At 43.7% G+C, this 19,139-nt stretch overlaps 1 protein-coding gene across 6 annotated transcripts in view; it reads right to left on the bottom strand.

Moving 5' to 3' along the window:
* Nucleotides 1-19,139, bottom strand: part of SLC25A22 (solute carrier family 25 member 22) — a 71,486-nt gene that overhangs the window by 27,329 nt on the left and 25,018 nt on the right. For 2 of the 6 annotated variants that reach the window (XM_035122088.2, XM_035122114.2), the window contains exons 2-3: nt 7,222-7,338; nt 541-666 (exon numbers count right to left, since the gene is read on the bottom strand). In XM_035122088.2, coding sequence (XP_034977979.1) covers nt 541-666; nt 7,222-7,241 — 146 coding nt within the window. In that variant the 5' untranslated portion in view covers nt 7,242-7,338. The other 4 variants (XM_035122106.2, XM_035122096.2, XM_035122124.2 and 1 more) reach the window with 4 other exon arrangements.

Raw genomic sequence — 19,139 nt, 5'->3', positions numbered from 1 at the left:
TTTTGCTTATCCCCATGCTAAAGCCTACAGATGAACAGTGGGCATGGAGTGCAATGCTATTCTTTTTCACTCAGAAGTGTTCGCTGAGTTCAATTGTACTTACTCAAAGGTAACTGCCTATAGGATTGCAGCTGTAATCCATTAGGATTGTTGAGTATGTAGGGGCTTATATTGGATTTCTGATGGCTCAATTATTAAAATTAATACCCTGTACAAATAATAACCGAGAAGTTAATCATGAATCATTTCAATTTTTAAAATTGAACCTTAAATAAATATATTATGTTCTATAATAAGAGATGACAGGGTGGGGGCAGGAGGACTATTGCACAATTGATAGTAGTATAGGAGAAAGAAATTACCTGTTCTAAACAACTACTGAAAGTGCAAGACCCAAATGTAAAACTCTTGTTCAAGTAAGAAAAAATAAGCACAGTACTGCAAAGCAGGTTTACTATGCAAATTGATTTTTTAAAAAGAAATGATTAATGAATAACTACTACACAATTTCTTTCATTTTGTGAAATGAAAGTTACTTACATGCTTGTGTACATTCTCTGGCCATTCTGCTGATTCTGTAGGCGAGTTTTTGCCAGGTCAATAGGAAATACACAGGTGACCCCAATTAGCCCAGCTATGCCTCCATTGATCAGCTTGGCAGGTAAACTGTGAGGAAAAGTGATAGAGAGGCACAAGAAGACATCAAAAGGCGAAATAACTATAGCAGCCATATGTTCAATCAAGATACATGAACAATACTAGCACCTCAGAAAAATCTCATTGCATCTCAGGGACCAACAGGTTTGTTGTGGTGTAAGCTTTCATGGATTAGAGTCCCATTCATCAGATGGGTTGGTTATAGAGACTCCTGTTCATGAAAGGTTATGGTACTTAAGGAATCACAAGACTCTTAGCTGGTTTTTCCACCCCAGACTAGAGTTCCTCATTTGGAATGTGTCTATTCAGATACAAGAACAATGGGTTACTGCTGCCAAGCAAACGTGTGTACAACTGCCATCAAAAAATCTACATAATCTCATGGTCAAGGGACATCAGAAAAATTATTCATGGAAAACCTGAGATTCACATAATTCTTTTATGATTGCAACAGTTGCAGGAAAAAAGAAAAAGAAATAGCAGTAGTAGCAGCAGTAGTAGTAGTGACTCACCAGCTGCACAAAAGCAGTATTGTGGAACTTACTTGCCTTTGCTTATTTCAGAATAAAGAAGCCTAAGAGCTGGAAATCCACCTCTCAAACAAAGTTAAGTTTAAAAGAGTCTTCCCCCCCCCAAAAAAACACCTTTGTATCTTTGTGCCCAGTCATATATTATGGCCTATATAATGCCTGGCACTGAGCCTATATCAGAATGTTTATCAGTTTGGAGGGGGAGAGTGAGAAGTGAGCTCCACTTTGGTCATCTGACAAAAGAACTCTGAGGGCTTTCGAACAGGACAGGAATAGGACATAGGGTATCTGAAGAAGTGTGCATGCACACGAAAGCTCATACCAAAATATAAACTTAGTTGGTCTTTAAGGTGCTACTGAAGGAATAGGACAGTTGGTCATGCAGAGGATGGTCTCAGCAAAGAGACATAATAGCCTTAAAAAGAATAGTTATCCAGAGCGGATGATTCCAAGTTTGTATTTCATGATTTATAAACAGTGAAAATCATGGAGCCTTCCCTTCCTCTAAATCTGAAACTATAGTAAATCAACACTGGGTCACCTTGGAAATTCAGCAGATTAGGAAAAACATCCCAGAGTAAAGCTTATAATGACAATCGCATTGTATTCTGCAGCACAATTCTCCAAGTTGACAAAGAAACTCTTACAGCAAACAGGTCTAAGCCAACTCTCCAACCCACACTCCCTAGTGTGTGTTATGCAGCCTAAATATTATCAGTTGTGTACAGCCAGGCAGCTGGACTAAAATAAATCCGCACACTTACCTACATACAAAATAAACCATGAAACCAAAGCCCACTATAATCGCAAAATTAGAAACACTAGAAAATCTGAACGGGCCAGACTACAGAAGATGCATAGAACACATGGATGAACAGAAAAGTCTTTTTCTGGCACCAAAAAGACCACAAAGAGGGTGCAAGGCTAGCTTTCATTGGAAAGCTATTGCGTAAGTGAGTGCCACTATTGAAAAGACCCCCTCTCTATTGGTTATCTGCCTTACTTCATTGGGCAGGGTCACCTGAATCAAAGTCTTTGAAGAGGATCTTAAAGTTCCACCACATGCATATGGCAGAGGACATTTTTTTAATCTGGTCCCAAATGGTTTAGGCTCTATGGGTTAAAATCAGACCTTTGAATTGGGCCTAGAACTGGACAGACACAGTTAATATAGTCAAACTGCCCAGCACCAGCTATTAGTATTGTGCCCTATTCTGGAACAACTGTATTTGCAGACTTTTTTTTTTAGGTGGCCTATATACAATGCATTGCAATAGTCTAAAATGGGAGGTTACCAGAACATGGGTAATTGTAGCCACGCTATCTCCACCCCAAAAAGGTTGCAGCTGGTGAATTAGCTGAAGCTGATAACAGCGCTTTGAGGAACAAATGAAAGCGCTGGATCAATAAGCATCCCAGATTGCAAACTGTGGTCCTTTATGGGGGATGTAATCCTACCGGTATGTAAAATAGGCTGAAAATAATCACCTGGGTGAATGAACCACTATCAGCATTATTGTTTGAACTGAGACTCAGTTTATTCACCTTCACACAGCCCATAATCACTCCCAAAAATTGGTTCAGGATTGTGAAATGTGACAACTTCAGCTAAGTCCAACGAAAGTGAGAGAGAAAGCTGGGTGCCATCTCCTTATGGGTGACAAATCAGACCAAATCTCAGGATAACTTCTCCCAGCAGCTTCATGTAGATGTTAAACAGCATGGAAACCCTGTGAACTCACAAAGCACTAAAGGGTGAAGCAGTATTATTCCAGCTCCACTTTCTGGAAATGGCTATCCAAAAATGAGCAGAACCACCGCTGAGCAGTGCCTCTCAAACCTGCCCTAGACAACTGATATAAAGAAGGACACCATTTGTGATGGCACCAAAAGCCTTTAAAGAGTCCAGGAGAATCAAAAGGGTTGCACTCCCCCTGCAATCCCATGGGGCAACCAAGGGAGCTTGTTGTCAAACAGCTAGTAGTACTCTGTGTAGTCCTATCCTGCATTAAAAAAAACAAACCAGACACATTAAAACCTGTTGCCTCAATTATAAGATGTGCCAGTAAGAGGATCTCTTTTCCCTGAAACCATTAAAATAACAAAATCCCCAACTCTTTGTCAGAAGACAACACTCATTGTCTAGCCAAGGCTCTCTCTACAAAAGCTGCTCTTAGGTAACAATGAAATTGGAAAGTCACTCATGAAATAGACAATGGCTGGACATAAGCAGAGCCAAAGAATCAGAAGGCATTTTCCCAAAGGGCAACAGCAAGTAGAAAAGCTGCTCAAATTCTCAGAGGGAGACTTGCTTATTAGGAAGAGTCTAGCAGTACACATGAAATGGTTGATGCAAAAGAGCCAGCCATTAAGCAGAAGTATCAAAGCTGGGCCTTGACAACTCACCTGAGCATTACGTGCCATTGGCTCTGATATGTTCCTGTGTCTGTTGAACAGCTCTGTTGTCTGTTAAACAGACACTGCAAGAACACTTGCTTGATTCCATTCTAAAGTCACAGATTGCTGCGACAGTACAAAATGACAAATTAGCTACATAATTACAGTGTATGCCAGGGGTTGGCAACCTTTTCATCCTGGTGGGCCAGATCATCATCATCTCCCATCCCCAAGTGGGCAGAGTAACCCACCTGACAAAGTTGAACCATGGGGTTGGGTTCTCCAAAGGGAACAAGCTGTTCAAGCAGCATCCAGCAGGATTAAACCCATCAGCTAACATCACCCAGTGAATCCAGCAGAGTGACAGGCAGCTGTGGTTTGGGAAAATGTCCTCACATACCAACCTTGAGTGTCTGTCGGGCCAAGGTTGGCCAGTGAGCTAGAGGCTCCCCACAAAATAGAAATAGTTCATTGCCCACAAAATATAAAATACTTTGGTTTATTAAGACAACAATGGTGACATAAATAATAGAGATATGCTGAGGACCAAGTTTTTAGTTTGATATTTGGTACCTTAAATGGCTCAGGACTGCAATACCTCAAGGACCGCCTCTTTCCATATGAACCTACTCAGACCTTAGGATCATCTTCTGAGGCCCTCCTTCGTGTGCCTCCTCCTCGAGAGGTCCGGAGGGTAGCCTTCTCTGCAGTGGCTCCCAGTCTGTGGAATGCCCTCCCCAGGGAAGTTCGCCTGACGCCTTCATTATACATCTTTAGGCGCCAGGCAAAAACATTCCTTTTTAACCAGGCCTTTGGTTGATCTGATTTAGATCCTATGTCCTTTTAAAATGTGCTTGGGGGGGGGCTATTGGGTTGTTTTTGTTTTTATTATGTATTTTGTGGTTTTGTATGAAACTAGCCCCCTAGTACAGGGTGGTATATATATTCAATTAATAATAATAATAATTGGACCCAGGTGGCGCTGTGGTTAAACCACTGAGCCTAGGGCTTGCTGATCAGAAGGTCGGCGGTTCGAATCCCTGTGACGGGGTGAGCTCCCGTTGCTTGGTCCCAGCTCCTGCCAACCTAGCAGTTCGAAAGCACGTCAAAATGCAAGTAGATAAATAGGAACCGCTACAGCGGGAAGGTAAACGGCGTTTCCATGTGCTGCTCTGGTTTGCCAGAAGCGGCTTTGTCATGCTGGCCACATGACCTGGAAGCTATACTCCGGCTCCCTCGGCCAATAATGCGAGATGAGCGCGCAACCCCAGAGTCGGTCACGACTGGACCTAATGGTCAGGGGTCCCTTTACCTTTACCTTTAATAATAATAATACCCATAATTTTGTGCATTGGTTACCAAAGAGGAGGTAACTTATTGCCTGTATAGTATATTAGGAATTGTTAACCTGTTCCTGGACCCAAATTTTTGCTGGAGGGTCAGGTAGCCTCAGTTGAAAGGAAAACCTTCTACCAGCTATGGCTGATACACTCTCAATGACCATTATTGGTCAGGGATGGTCTGGCCACAGAAGATTCAGGCATTGGTAACCTCTAGACTTGATTACTGCAATGTGCAATACATGGGGCTACCCTTGGGCCTGGTCTGGGGGCTCCAGCTGGCGCAAAATGCTTCAGTCAGACTATTGGTGGGGTCAGACTCTCCCTAGCACATAACACATATTAAGCTTTTCTAACCCCTAGAAAAGCACGCCATTACTATCAGATATTACTATCAGATACTATCAGATATAATATAATTTCTGCAACATCACCCATTGCTTAAACCAGGGTTGGTAAATATTCACTCAATGAAAAGCTGTCATGGATCGCCTTCCAGTAATAGATAGGCAAGACTCACAAAGCTGTTTCCCATGAAAACAGGCAATATATTTCTTAGTAACTCCACTTGACTTTTCACCTTCCATTTTCCTCATACTTTCCCCACCCCGCAATGGTTGCAGCAAAAGTTGAACAACTCTGCAACATCGTTTGCCTGTCCTGACTGTGGAAAAGGCAAAAAGAGCTTGGTAAACCCTGGAGAAGAATTAAAATAAGATCACTGCACAGTCTTACTTTATAGCCTCAAATTTTGCAGCCTTAAATTACATGCATACTATATTTGTAAGAAGCAGAATTCTGATGAGACATTTTGCTCCCTCATTTGATCTTTTCACAGAGGAAAGAGTTGAAATTGCACAACTTTGCACAACATCAAAGTCCTTTTCCCTCCCTGGTGATAGTTGGGAGAGGACCTGAAGTGTTGGATAAAATTTGGGTGGTGGCTGCATATGGCCTGTTTTGACTCCTCTAGACTTTCTGTTTCCCAGATAAATATGCACATTCATTAAAATATGTTTGCATGCCCCAATTTTTTATTATTGGTATTTCAATAATAAAATTATGGAATTATGGTGCTGGAGGAGACTCTTGAGAGTCCCATGGACTGCAAGACGATCAAACCTATCCATTCTTAAGTAAATCAGCCCTGAGTGCTCCCTGGAAGGACAGATTGTGAAGCTGAAGCTCCAATACTTTGGCCACCTCATGAGAAGAGAAGAATCCTTGGAAAAGACCCTGATGTTGGGAAAGATTGAGGGCACTAGGAGAAGGGGAAGACAGAGGACGAGATGGTTGGACAGTGTTCTCGAAGCTACGAACATGAGTTTGAGCAAACTGCGGGAGGCAGTGCAAGACAGGAGTGCCTGGCGTGCTATGGTCCATGGGGTCACGAAGAGTCGGACACGACTAAACGACTAAACAACTACAAATTTCAAAGCTGCATTCTTGTGCCTCTAAAATATCACAATTAATAATATTGCTAGTATCATACAAAACGTATTTATCTTACTTCTATTTTAAATGTCAAAATTATAGGGTTAGTTCCAGATTGACTTAAGTTGAACTTCGCTCCCACTGATTTCAATGGGAGTTAAATCAAGTTATGATTAACTTCTTCCATTAAATTAACATGGATCTAGTTCTAAAGACAAACAGTCCCATATACTAGTGGAAAGTAATTCCACTGTGTATTATGTGTGTGAGTTTGTTTGATTACTAATTTCCCCTGGCTGAATCCACTCACATTACATTGCATGCTGCTACACGGAGTGTCCTCATAACTAGCTTTTTGAAGAGTGCAAGTGGCTGCCAAAAGAAGGGGGAAAGGAAAGACCTGGTGCAGACAGAAACAGCAACCCAACTATTTGCATCCCATTGCAAAAGTGTATCTATCCACCTCACTATTATAACTTAAAATCTAACAACTGGGCCTGTCTCCCAAACATGCAGGATGTCTAAAGCTTATGAATCACCTATGTAGATGTGATTTCAAGCATATGGGTCCTTGTATAAAAGTATTCTTGTCCCATGGAATACAGGCCATACTCTCAGATAAGTGGGCACAGTATTGCAGTCTGAATGTTTGAATCTGCTCCATGTGCAGTTCTTCCTATTCTGTTCCAACCACAAGACCATCAGGGGCAATAATGAAGAAAGGAGCAGAGGAAAAGGGGTAGAGAAAGAAGAGAGTACTACTTTGGGATGTGTTGTGGACCTTACGAATGAAGAAAAGCAAATGTGGAAGGACAAAAGAAGTGGAGACAACAGTTGAGAGAAGAGGAAAGAAAAGCTTTTACCTGATCTGTTTATCAGCCATTTAATACAGATTTGATCTTGTGGAAACTAGATTTGTTCTTCCAGAAGTCTATCAGATTCTTTGGCGTTCAGTCACCTATTTCTGAGCAAATGGTTATCTAGAAAGAGACAGAAATAATACCAGGATTATAGTTTCTCATCATCACTATAAGCTTTTCATATTCAATAAGAGCACTTACAATCTCTGTCATCATCAGGAGAATCATGCAAAGTAGATTAGGCATCCTCATTTTTAGAAAAGGACCAAAAAACAGAGAGGCGTAATCTAAAAACATCCAAATAAGAGTATAACATATTTTCTCTTCCACATCCTAATTTTAAAACAGTAAAGTGCAGTCTTCCAGGGTCTATGACCTACAAAGGAAGATGCCAAGGTTCAAACATCCCAGGAAAACCACATGATCTGCCTAAGAAAGGGCATCCCTGGATTCCTTCTCCAGAGACATGGAGCTTCTGTTCTTATTTCAAACAAGGTAAAGGTACTCTTTCACATGCTCTACGCCATTATTACTTCTTGACACTCTGGCAAGTGGAAACTTGCAATGATTTCTCTTTCCCCTCTACATGCTCTCATGAATGGCCCATACCTCTTCACATTCACACAAGAGGGATCTGATGGGACAGCACCAGATTTAGGGCACTGTGGGCAGTCCCCCCCCCCACAGGGTGCTGAGCCAAGGCAGTGCAAAATTGAGAAGATCCGTTTGGGGGTACCAAATTGCTGCTCTGGTTCACCAGAAGCGGCTTTGTCATGCTGGCCACATGACCTGGAAACAGTACGCCAGCTACCTCGGCCATAAACGTGAGATGAGCACTGCAACCCCAGAGTCAGTCACCAAGGGTCCCTTTACCTTCATTGGATTTTTATTACCCTGGATTAGATTTCCTTTAAATCAGGTTAACTTATTTTTTTAAGTCATCATATAGTTGAAAAACTAGTCAAGTAGGCATGCCAACTTGTTGAACTAACCCAAATAATATTTTGAGTAAACACAGCATTGTTTTAACACTGCAGGCACACTGCAAACCATGCCTCTTGAGCCTTATATTACCGGTACTTTGCAATCTATACCAGATCCAGGTGGAAGTTCCTTCCATTTGTACTGGTTGTTGGCTCAAGTCATGTAGAAACAGCCTTATCTTGATTCTCAAAATGTTTACCAAATGTACATAGAGAACATCATTTCATTTGTAAGTTATTCATATTCACGTTTCATTTTTTTAAAGAGCAGTATACTAAGTTCCAAGCTATTTTCTGCTGCTAACTGAAGCAAGACTGTGAACTCACACCCACTCACCCCATGAAGGTGCCTGCCCAAAGGTGCCAAGCTGCTGTGCTGGGGGGAGGGCATCGGAAGAGCAAGGGGGGGTGTTAAAAAGAAGCAGTGCCTTCTGCATAAAATTCTTAAGGAAGAGAAGGGTGGGGTAGAATGAATCAGTAAGTATGAACAAAAAAGGGGGAAAACCTTGCAGGGTGGAGTTTTCCCCCCTTAATGAACCTCATACTAAAAGCAACTGTGCAGAGTTACAAAAAGAAGCAACAATAAGCCCCATATGCACAACAGAAAAATTGGAAAAGGTAAATGCTGTATCCTAAAGTGACTGGGCATATCCTAAAGCAGTGATGGGCAACCTTTTGAGCTTGATGTGTCAAAATTCACCAAAAAACCGAGCATAACTCAGGTGGTGTGTCACTTCGAGAGAAAAAACCATAATTTGGTGATATTTATAGTTTAAATAACAAAAATGTATAATTGTTTCCCCTTTTAAAAAAGGAAAAAGGGGAGGAGAAAAATATTAAAGTTTTTTAAAAATAAAATTAAAAAATATTTTTAAAGGGGGGGAAAATAAAGGCAAAACCCAGAGGTCTTTTCCAGTGGGACTCTGGGCTCAGGCCTTCTTCCAACGGGTCTGCTGCTGGGGAGGTGGGCCGTGTGTCACCAAAAAATGGCTATGCGTGTCAGTGCTGACACGCGTGTCATAGGTTCGCCATCACTGTCCTAAAGTGACAGCCTTGGCATTTAGGAACTGCTGAGACCCTATAACACCGGTCCTGAAAGATCTACATTGGCTCCCAGTACGTTTCCAAGCACAATTTGAAACGTTGGTGCTGACCTTTAAAGCCCTAAGCAGCCTTGACCCAGTATACCTAAAGGAGCATCTCCACCCCCATTGTTCTACCTGGACACTAAGATCCAGCTCCCAGGGCTTTCTGATGGTTCCCTCACTATGTGATGTGAAGTTGCAGGGAATCAGGCAGAGGGCCTTCTCGATGGTGGTGCCCACCCTGTGGAATGCCCTCCCATCAGATGTCAAGGAAATAAACAACTATCTGACTTTTAGAAGACATCTGAAGGCAGCCCTGTTTATGGAAGTTTTTAATGTTTGATGTTTTATTCCATTGGGAGCCACCTACAGTGGCTGGGGAAACCCAGCCGGATGGTTGGGGTATAAATAATATATAATAAAAATAATAATAGTTGTAGTTGTAGTTGTAGTTGTTGTTGTTGTTGTTGTTGTTGTTGTTGTTGCTGTTGCTGTTGTTGTTGTTATAACAGGCACATTGGTGTATTAATTTGATCCACAAACTTGTGGTGCATTTTGTATTTGGTGTCATAAACGTTACTGTTGTTTTATACTGTTTGTCAATATATCATTGCTTTACCCATAGGGCAAGGAAAAATTAAAAATAACCCAGCAGTTTTAGATACTGAGCACTGCTCGATGAATGTTTGTTTGTTTTTTGCAACAATCTCTACACACATATCTTCTCATCAAAAATTACATAACACATTTCAGGAAAAGGAAGATATATTTGCTCTCTGCAGAGTTTGAAAATTTTGATCTATGCACATAATATACAACAGTGATATTGTTCCAACTGGATTAGGTAAGCGCTAGTGCAAATTCACACACACATAATTGTACTCTATTTCTTCACTATTCAGATAAGGCATGTATGCGTGAAACAGTTATTACCAATCAAGAAAATGCAGAGCTTTTGTCTCCTCCCCCCATCTGCCACCGCACTGCAATACTTTTCAGCAGTGCTTCTTTTCTTTTCCAGAAAAACAGCTGCAGGAACTCCCACTGCTGCCACTTTCAGTACAGACAGTTCACACATTCATCAGTGTCCTAAAACAATGTCACCAAGTGATGAGAGAAGTGATGTAATCTGTGATAAATTAGCTCCTGGAACTTCAATTTGGTAGCATGACAGCAGTACAGAACAGGTTAAGATGGAAGAATTCAGGTTTGAAAACATCCTGTTGAATAGCTGAAGAGTTGCTAAAGCAAATAAAAAAGACAACTGTCTCCATACAGGTAGTATTTATTACCAAAAAGACTCTGGAAGAGATGTTTGGCAGCAGGAGCGTAGCAAGGGGGGCGATGGGGGCCGGGCGCCCCGGGCTCCACTCGGGGGGGCTCCACTCGGGGTGCCCCTCCCTGCCCCTCGCCTCCACCCCCACATGCCGTACAAACATACGCGATCCGTGCCGGCTCCCCCGCGAGCGGCACCCCGTTATGGGCTGCTGCTCTCGCGTGGCAGCGCATTACGGGCCGCTGTGTGTGAGCAGCGGCCCATGGGGCCGCCATGCGCCAGCAGCAGCGCGTACTGACTGTGCATGTGCAGGGGGTGCCTCTGTGTTTGCCGCCCTGGACAGCCAAGTAGCACCGTTCGCCACTGTTTGGCAGTGGGCTAACATGTGTTAGGTCCTTCTAAGCAGAACCCTGCATGCCAGCCTGGGTTCCTAATGCAAGTGATTGGGTGCTAGGGGAAGGGGGGGCTGTTAGCTGGATAGCCAACTAACTGCAATGCAATTGAGCTCTTGACCCACAAACGTGTCCATGCATCAGAAGTGACAGTAGCATAAATGCACCCACTTCAAAACATCCCATTCACAGCATTACTGTGTTTCACCCAGATACAGAACAGCAATAGTAACCAGCGGTGGCTGCTTCCCTTTTAGGACTGCTAGGTTGGAAGGCATGGAAGAAAACAACAGGAGCCAGAGCCAACTCATTCTAGTTTGTCACTATTCTCTTCCTCCCTACAGAGGAGTATAAGGGCAACACTGAGATGGAGGAGGAGGAGGAGGAGGAGGAGGAGGAGGAGGAGGAGGAGGAGGAGGAGGAGGAGGAGGAGGAGGAGGAGGAGGAGGAGGAGGACAGTTAATGCTACCCACCCACCCCAAACTGGTTGTAACTAAGACAACAGGCAAGCAGAGGCTGGCTGAGGGCAGATTGAGATTGGCGAGGAAGTGTCTCATTAGCCCTCACGGACTAGCCTCCTTTAACAATGAGGGCTCATCCAGACTTGTCCCTGCCCTGCTGCTTTCCCCCTAGCTAAACACATTATTTACCACTGAATCGGACTAAATGTTAATCGGGTTTTCTCTGATTTGACATTTGCCTGATTTATAACTGAAGAGCTGGCTTTCCTGGGGAAAGTGGCAGAGCTCGGACCTGTGCTTTCTAGACATAGGACAAGTCTGGATGAGCCCCAATTTATGTATCGCCTCTAGGTAAAACGTGTTCTTTTATGGCCCAGTAGAAATAACAGTTGATGCTGTAAACATTCCAGCCCACTGGAGAAGTGGGAAAGCATGAATTAAAAACTAGCCGTTTCCAAGTCTGAAACTCAACTGCATTCACCCTTTCTTAAGTGTTTTGCTTGTCGGCTGTAGCTCTCTGACATCAGCTGGAAACCTACCAGCTTCCATCTAGTAATTCACCATATCTCATTTGCTCTCAGAAACATTCCACTTCAAATGACTGACATGCCCCAAAGGTAGAGAAGTTGTCAGTTGTTGGCTTGGCAAACAGGCCAGCTACCATCCTCCCCGCCAGAGGCTCTTCATTATCAGCAACTTTGGAATGAGTTGTACAGATGCATTTGCATTCTGTAAGGGAATTATACACATCAGTTCCAGAAGAGGGTTTGATTCTTGTTTACATTTATAAGTGTATCAAGTAACTGCAGAGAACCAAATATATTCCAAAAAGAAAAAGAAAAAAGAGGAAGATGTAATTTTGACAGACCAAGAAGATCAGCATTCATTTAAATAATGAAAAATAAACAGGCTTAGGTATTTGGTCTGCATTATTTGTTTCAGCTCTCTCATACCTCCGCAAACCACTGGTAGTATATTGACTGAGCCCTCCAGTCTAGTGGTGCTGTTGCAGAATGTCAGATCTGCCTATTAGAAAACCATGCTCATCAATGACTTGATTGTGGATGAATGGGCTGATCCAGCAGGCATTAAAAAGCTGGGTGGCCATATCTTACCCAGCTATGCCCACCTGGGTTTTCAGTACTGCACCAGGCTAGACTGGGGCAGTCAAGGCAGGGGTGTTGTTATTGTCCATAAGAGTGCCATCTCCCTGACCAGGAAATCTCTTGACCTTGAGATAGGCTTAGAGGGTCTGCAGCTGGTGTTGGGCCAGAGAGGCAGATTGCAGATGCTGCTGGTCTACTGACCACCCTGTTGCTCAGCATTTCTGGGGTATTGCTGGAGGACCCTAGGATAATAGGGTATTTATACTCTCTGTACCACCACTGGCAGCCCTACCAGTTAGGAAATCATTAAGAGATGCCAGAAGTTCTGAAAATAGGAAATATTAAGATGACTGAGTTTATTCTATCTTTCATCATTTCTCAATAACGATAAAGCACTAATTTTAAAGCACCAACTTCCCCCACCCAAACACAAAAAAGAGCCCACTATCTGGAAGCAATCTTCAAGGTTGGCTGCAAGGTGGAAATTCAGAGGGAATGTGGAATGACACATTTTTTTTAAGAACGCTTATCTTAATACGAACTGATGGCATGTGTATTTTTCTTTCACCTTCCCCCCTCTGCTTTTATTTATTTGTTACACTGGTTGTTAAAAATAATGAAAAGACTTATCTTAACCAAGTGCCAAGAAAAGAATCAAAGGTGGTACTTCAAGCAAAGAGGAGCCTCAAAAATTATGTCATGGAGATCTTGGCTTAAAATCTACTGTAACTATTTGAAGAAAAGGACCAAAGGATAATCTACTCCAGCATTCTGTTCCCACAGCAGCTTGTGGAAGCCCACCAGCAGGACATGAGTGCAATTGCACAACAATGCTACCGGTAATTGATGAGTGCCTGTGTACTTTATTCTCTCTGCTGTTGAACAGATGCCACTCTGCTAAGTAAAGAACTGTGCCAGCTCCAAAGTTCACACATGGTTGCATCAGTAGAAACTGAGCCAAGGACAGAAAACATTAGCTATTTTGTGCTTGTTCCTTGGGGACTAACACAGCAACAATTTTAGGTATAAAAAACTTACTATAGGAGGCAAGCAAATCCACTTCTTGAATTATCCAATATACAATAAATATTATGAGTGTGGACCTTGCTGCTCTAAGACTTTCCTGGTGTTACCAGTAAGATTTTCTTGGCAAGCCAACAAAACAAATACTGTTCAGGACAGAAACGCCTGACCTATCACAACAAAGGACACAGCTTAAGGATTGCTATCTTTTATTAAACTGCTAGTTGTCTGAAGGCACTCCAAGGTTTCGAAACCAAATTCTTTTAATCTGTTCTGTTTAACATTACATTTACAAACCTGTCTGATATTACACACACAGTGTCTTTCATCCACTCTACAAGGTAAACTGTTTCATTGAAAGGGAGATGGCGTAGGAGAGTCCAGCCGACAGCAGCTTTTCCATAGTAAAAAAAAAGTTGCCCAATTAAGAAATATTAATTATATAATAGGACATTAATTTTCACCTAAAGCAATTCAGTGCAAGTGGTGAACAAACTGCTATACAGTATTATTCATTTAACTAATGATCAATTTTATGTTTATCCCATTTTTCATTACGTAGTTTAGAAAGAGTAGCAAGTTGTTTGAAACAGTTTCCAATATTGTTTTCATTGTTGCAACCCACCCAGGGACGAACTTTTGACTAGAGCTTAGATGCTAAAGTTGGTCAGAATCCACATGGGCAGTCAAACCTACTCCAAGTTTGTTGTTTTAGGTTTTCATATTATTATTATTATTATTATTACTACTACTACTACTACTATTTGCACACCCCATTCAATTTACTGCTCCTTCCTCTATGGTTTCCTTTTTGTCTATTGCTTGCAAGCCCCATGGGGCAAGAGGCCTGTCAAACCTGTTCTTTGTAGAACATGATGTACACAAATTAATTATACCAGCTTTTGGGGGGGGTATGAGAAAGATCTTATGATTTAAATGTGTGGGGAACATCTGTTGAATAGATCACTGGATTTCTTACGTTTCATGCGCTCTTCTCTTACTGTAGGATCAGAGAAAGCCAAACAGCCACGTTTTCTACATTATTTCCAGTTACCTATCTCCCTCCACTCCCACCCACAGCAGGGTTCTGGCTGATACTAAACACATGGGAAATTGTATCAGAGAACTTGTAGATTATTCCAAGATTCACTTCCCTATTTCTAGGGATAGGTAAGACTCAAGCATTAAAAAAAAACACACTGATGCAGATTAACTTCAACAGAATTATCCCCTCCCTACCCAAAATAAGTCAGTTTCCAACCTTACCGATTTTCAAATCCTATAAACTGATTTTTGGATTGTGTTCTTAAAAATGCACCAGCGTGTATACATTCAGTAAACATTCAGTTGCTTAGCCTATCACTGCAGCTCTGTGACAGAACAGGTCCCACCTGCTGAACTGCTCCATGCGACACAGGGCTTGTCCACACTTACCTTTAGCCCCACACTTTCCAGGCACAGCTCCATGTTTTAAAGCTCCGTATCCAAACACTCTCTCACTCTCTCTCTCTCTCTCTCTCATTTCCGTTCCAGAGCTTTCCCCATGAAAATTCACTCTTTAAAGCTGAAACACAACAAAACGCAATTTGAATTTTCCATGAATTGCTGTTTGCTCTGATTCCGTAGTAAGGAGTAGGGTTCCACGGGGAAACCTTTGGAGCAAAAGAAAGAAAGAGTACTCGGACACAGAGTTTTAAAGCACAGACTATGCCTGGAAAGCGTAGAGGAAAGGTTAAGTGTGAATAAGCACACAGCTGAGACACAATAGTCCTCTCTGAGTCAGTAAGCTCCCTACTTGAGTTTTAAGCACAAACCCTTCATTTCTAAGATGCTGGCAATATCCCAGCAAAGGCCTCTCCATCCATGATCAGAGCTATATTTACCTAGAAGTGTTCTATTTATGGGCCATGACCCCACTACATTTTCCAGTCATTGTTGAAGCTCCAGCAGCACAAAATCCCCCCACAGCAAATACATTCTTGCATTGCAACAAATGGATGCCATTGCATTTTGTGCCACTGCAACATTGCAGTGGTTAAAATCTCTTCTAAATATAAAGCCTACAAGTTCAAACTCATTCTTTCCATTAATTCCAACAGCCATTCCAGTGAATTATGCTTTAACCACTAAAGAATACACAGGTGGTCATTCTGTTCTGTAAACGCAACTGCAGATACCTTCTGGGGAACAGTACAGATTTCCCCAATTGTTTCAGTGCCTTCTCTTGAGCCAGGGAGACACCACCATACCTGCATAAAGCTGCCGCAACAATATCCAAGCAGGATCCCTTCATGCCCATGGCTGTTCCCTAATGGCTGTCCAAAAGGAAATACAGTTCAGTGACTCAAGAATCCAGTTTCAATCACACATTCTCACATTCTCGCCTGCACACTCTTTCTCACCCCTTTCCCTACCTCTCAGTTTTATGTGTACCAAAATTGAATTTCTCTTTCTTCAAACACTCCAGAGTCCACGTATCAGGGCGAATGCACCAGGGGACCTTATTGCCATGCTGAAAAGGCAGCAATTAACTTTTGACCCCACTTTATTACAGAAAGGAAGTACTTTATCAAAAGAAGCACAGTTCTTGTTACACAATGCATTTGGAAATGCTCTGTGTCCAAATAGCGAGGCTCAAAAGAAAAAGAAACCAACAAAAGCAACATAACAACTCATCGTCCAAGGTCTCCCCTCTACATTCTTGCCCCTAACCGTCATGTTGGTAACGTACAGATCTACAATGAAGGTGCAGAATCCCAGAAACAAATCCCATCTCTCTGCTGGAGTGGTCTAATATCCAAATACACACCGCCCTTGGCTGTTCTATCAAGAGACTCCAGAACAGGGTGTCCAGCATGATCTGATGGACAGCTTACTTTGAAGCAAAATTCACTCTCTCAGCCAGTGAAGGAATTAGCTTCTCTTGGCATCAGAGGCTGAATGTGACCCCTTGCTGTGCTGTTCTCGGGCGGACATTTCATACAAAATCATGCCAAATGGAGGAAAGGAGTCTTCCCACATCTAGAATGCAACTGCCACCTAGGGAATTTAGATTTACTTACCTACCACCACCACAGATCACAAAATGCAGTAACAAATATGCACAGAGAGGCAGACCCCAATAGGAAACAGATCTAAATCCAAGTCAAGCCTCTCTACCACCACCCCTCATGCAGAGACTTATTGAAGGGGAAAGGAACCAAATGGAACCAAATGTACAGATGGAACAGTGCTGCACCTTAAGCACCAAGAAGCAGCGTCTTGAGAGAAACTATCAATATGGAAAGCTAATTACTAATCCACTGCCTGTGCCAGGCCAGTCTATGATATATAAATCATGGAAAGAAAAAAGTGCATAGTCTCCACCTTCAAGTACAGAAACACAATCTGGAAATGAAGAGGGGAAAAAGACAAGTCCAAGAAGCAACATACACTGCAAAAATATCATGACCAACAACATGAAATGACTTGCATGGAGCATTATTAATTTAAACCCTAATTCTTCTGTGATAAATGTGCCAGGTCAAGGCAGCTTCAGTGCCGTGCCCAGGATTTACAAAGGTGAGATGGGAGTGTTTTGCCCAAACCTACAAAAGGTCTATGCAGGTCTCAGCAGATGCCATGTTTCCTCCACTTCCACTATGGTCAAGCAGATACATTGAGACTCTGCAGGGGCGTTGCTAGCCGCTTTGGCACCCAGGGCGTCAAAGCGGAGGCACCCCCTGGGGGCGGGGCGCCACTCCGCAGCATCATGGCGCCCCTCGCTGCCACGCCCCTCGCCTCTGTCCAGGGAGAGCACACGCCACAACAGGGAGAGCACGCGTTGGCTGAGCAAGCCTTGCAGTGCCTAGCGAGGTTTTCGCCGGGCGGCTGCCGGGACCGGCTTGCTCCCTCGGCCGACACACACTCTCCCTGCACGGAGTCGAGGAGCAGGCCAGCGAGGGGCATCACAAGCATTGCCTTGCTGGCCCGCCCCTCAACTCCACCCAGGGAGAGCGTGCGTCGGCCAAGGGAGCAAGCCGGTCCCGGCAGCCGCCCAGTGAAAACCTCACAAGGTGCTGCAGGGGCTTGCTCAGCCAACACACACTCTCCCTGGATGAGGGTGGGCCAGCGAGGGGCGTCACGCCACCCACAAGCATGATGCCACCTCACATGCGTTTTGGGGTGGGACACTCCATGTGCAGGGGCGGGGCGCGTGTTTTGGGGGCGGGGTGGGCAGCCGTGATGGCACCCCTGGGATTGCGCTGCTCGGGGCGGCCCACCCCCCACCGCCCCTATCTTCCTACGCCCCTGAGACTCTGGGGCACATCTCTCTCTAGAGCACTTTATAAATGCTTTTTTTCTGCAATGTTGAACAGCAGACACTCTGGCCTGCATGTTGTCTTTCCACTTCCCCCGGCAGGTGAGGCATCATTTTGAGATCAAGTGACACCAGCTGACTGGTGCGGAGAGTGAGCCTCTTTGAACTTGTGCTGTCAGAACCAATCAGCTGGCTGATGCTAGGAGTGCATCTTTCAAGTAGCTGCTTCAAAAGGAGCACAGTGCCTGCAAATGGGAGACACCCATCCAAAAGATCACTAGGGATGCTGAGTGACAGTCCTCCAAACCTGTATGGTGCTGAAACATTATGACAAGAGTAAAGAACTCTTTACCTAAAGATCCAGCAGTGTCTTCCTAGTTCAGAGCTGCCAATCAATCAAATGGCCTGAGAGTCTTATCTCCAGTATGGTCCATCGCACGCCTTCACTCACCACACAAATTACTGAATCACCTTCAGGGCAAGGAAGCAGTGGAGCAAATGACCTTAGAAGGGCCAAAGTGACTGACTCAGTATTAGCCTCTTCCACGATTCTCTCTAAATAGCAGCACAGGTGTCAAGGAGTGTGAAGATGAATGCACTGGAGCACAGAGGTGTAAAGTTTGCAGTTTGCTTGTACTTGCAGTTAAAGAAATAATTTTGGGGAAGGAGAACTGTGATGCAGGTGAAGGCAAGATGCAGGAGGACAGCACAGCATGATGTTCTGCCAAGGGCAGGGTTCTTTCTGGATCTGGAGCCAATAAGCACACCGGTGGGTGGAAGAAAGCAATGTTTTTTTGCATAGGGTCAACAAATACACAGCAGGCATACCAAAACACAAACCAAAACATACCAGATAGGAGCTACACAATCTCCCCTTTAGCTGTCTGGAGCCCCAGGTAGAGCAGTGAGAGAGCCCCCAGCCGTCAGTCTCACAGCATCGAGTACCACAATCTGTGAAGAAGCTCACTGAGCCTCTTCAGCCTACAGCTTTTATAGCCAACTTTGATGTAATTGAGTGCACCTGGTTAGTAGGCATCACTCATGGTCAGCCCAAGACACCGGGCGCGGCTAGCGCGAAGCAGCTGAGAGTCTCCCATTCACTACAACTGGGTATCCCGTCAGCACTTAGAACAGCGTTTCTCAACTGCTGTTCCGCGGCACACTACTGTGCTGCGAGACGCTGGCTGGTGTGCCGCGACGTGCGGTGACGAGAAGGGCGATTTGCATTGTCACGTGCCTGGCGGCCGCCAATAATAAACACTAACCCGCCGGAAAGCAATATTTCTCCTCCTCTT

Source organism: Zootoca vivipara, chromosome 1, assembly GCF_963506605.1.
Source record: "Zootoca vivipara chromosome 1, rZooViv1.1, whole genome shotgun sequence".
NCBI classification, from domain to species: Eukaryota; Metazoa; Chordata; class Lepidosauria; order Squamata; family Lacertidae; genus Zootoca; species Zootoca vivipara.
The sequence above is the reverse complement of the archived record's forward strand: the minus strand, read 5'-3'. Positions and strand labels throughout refer to the sequence as shown.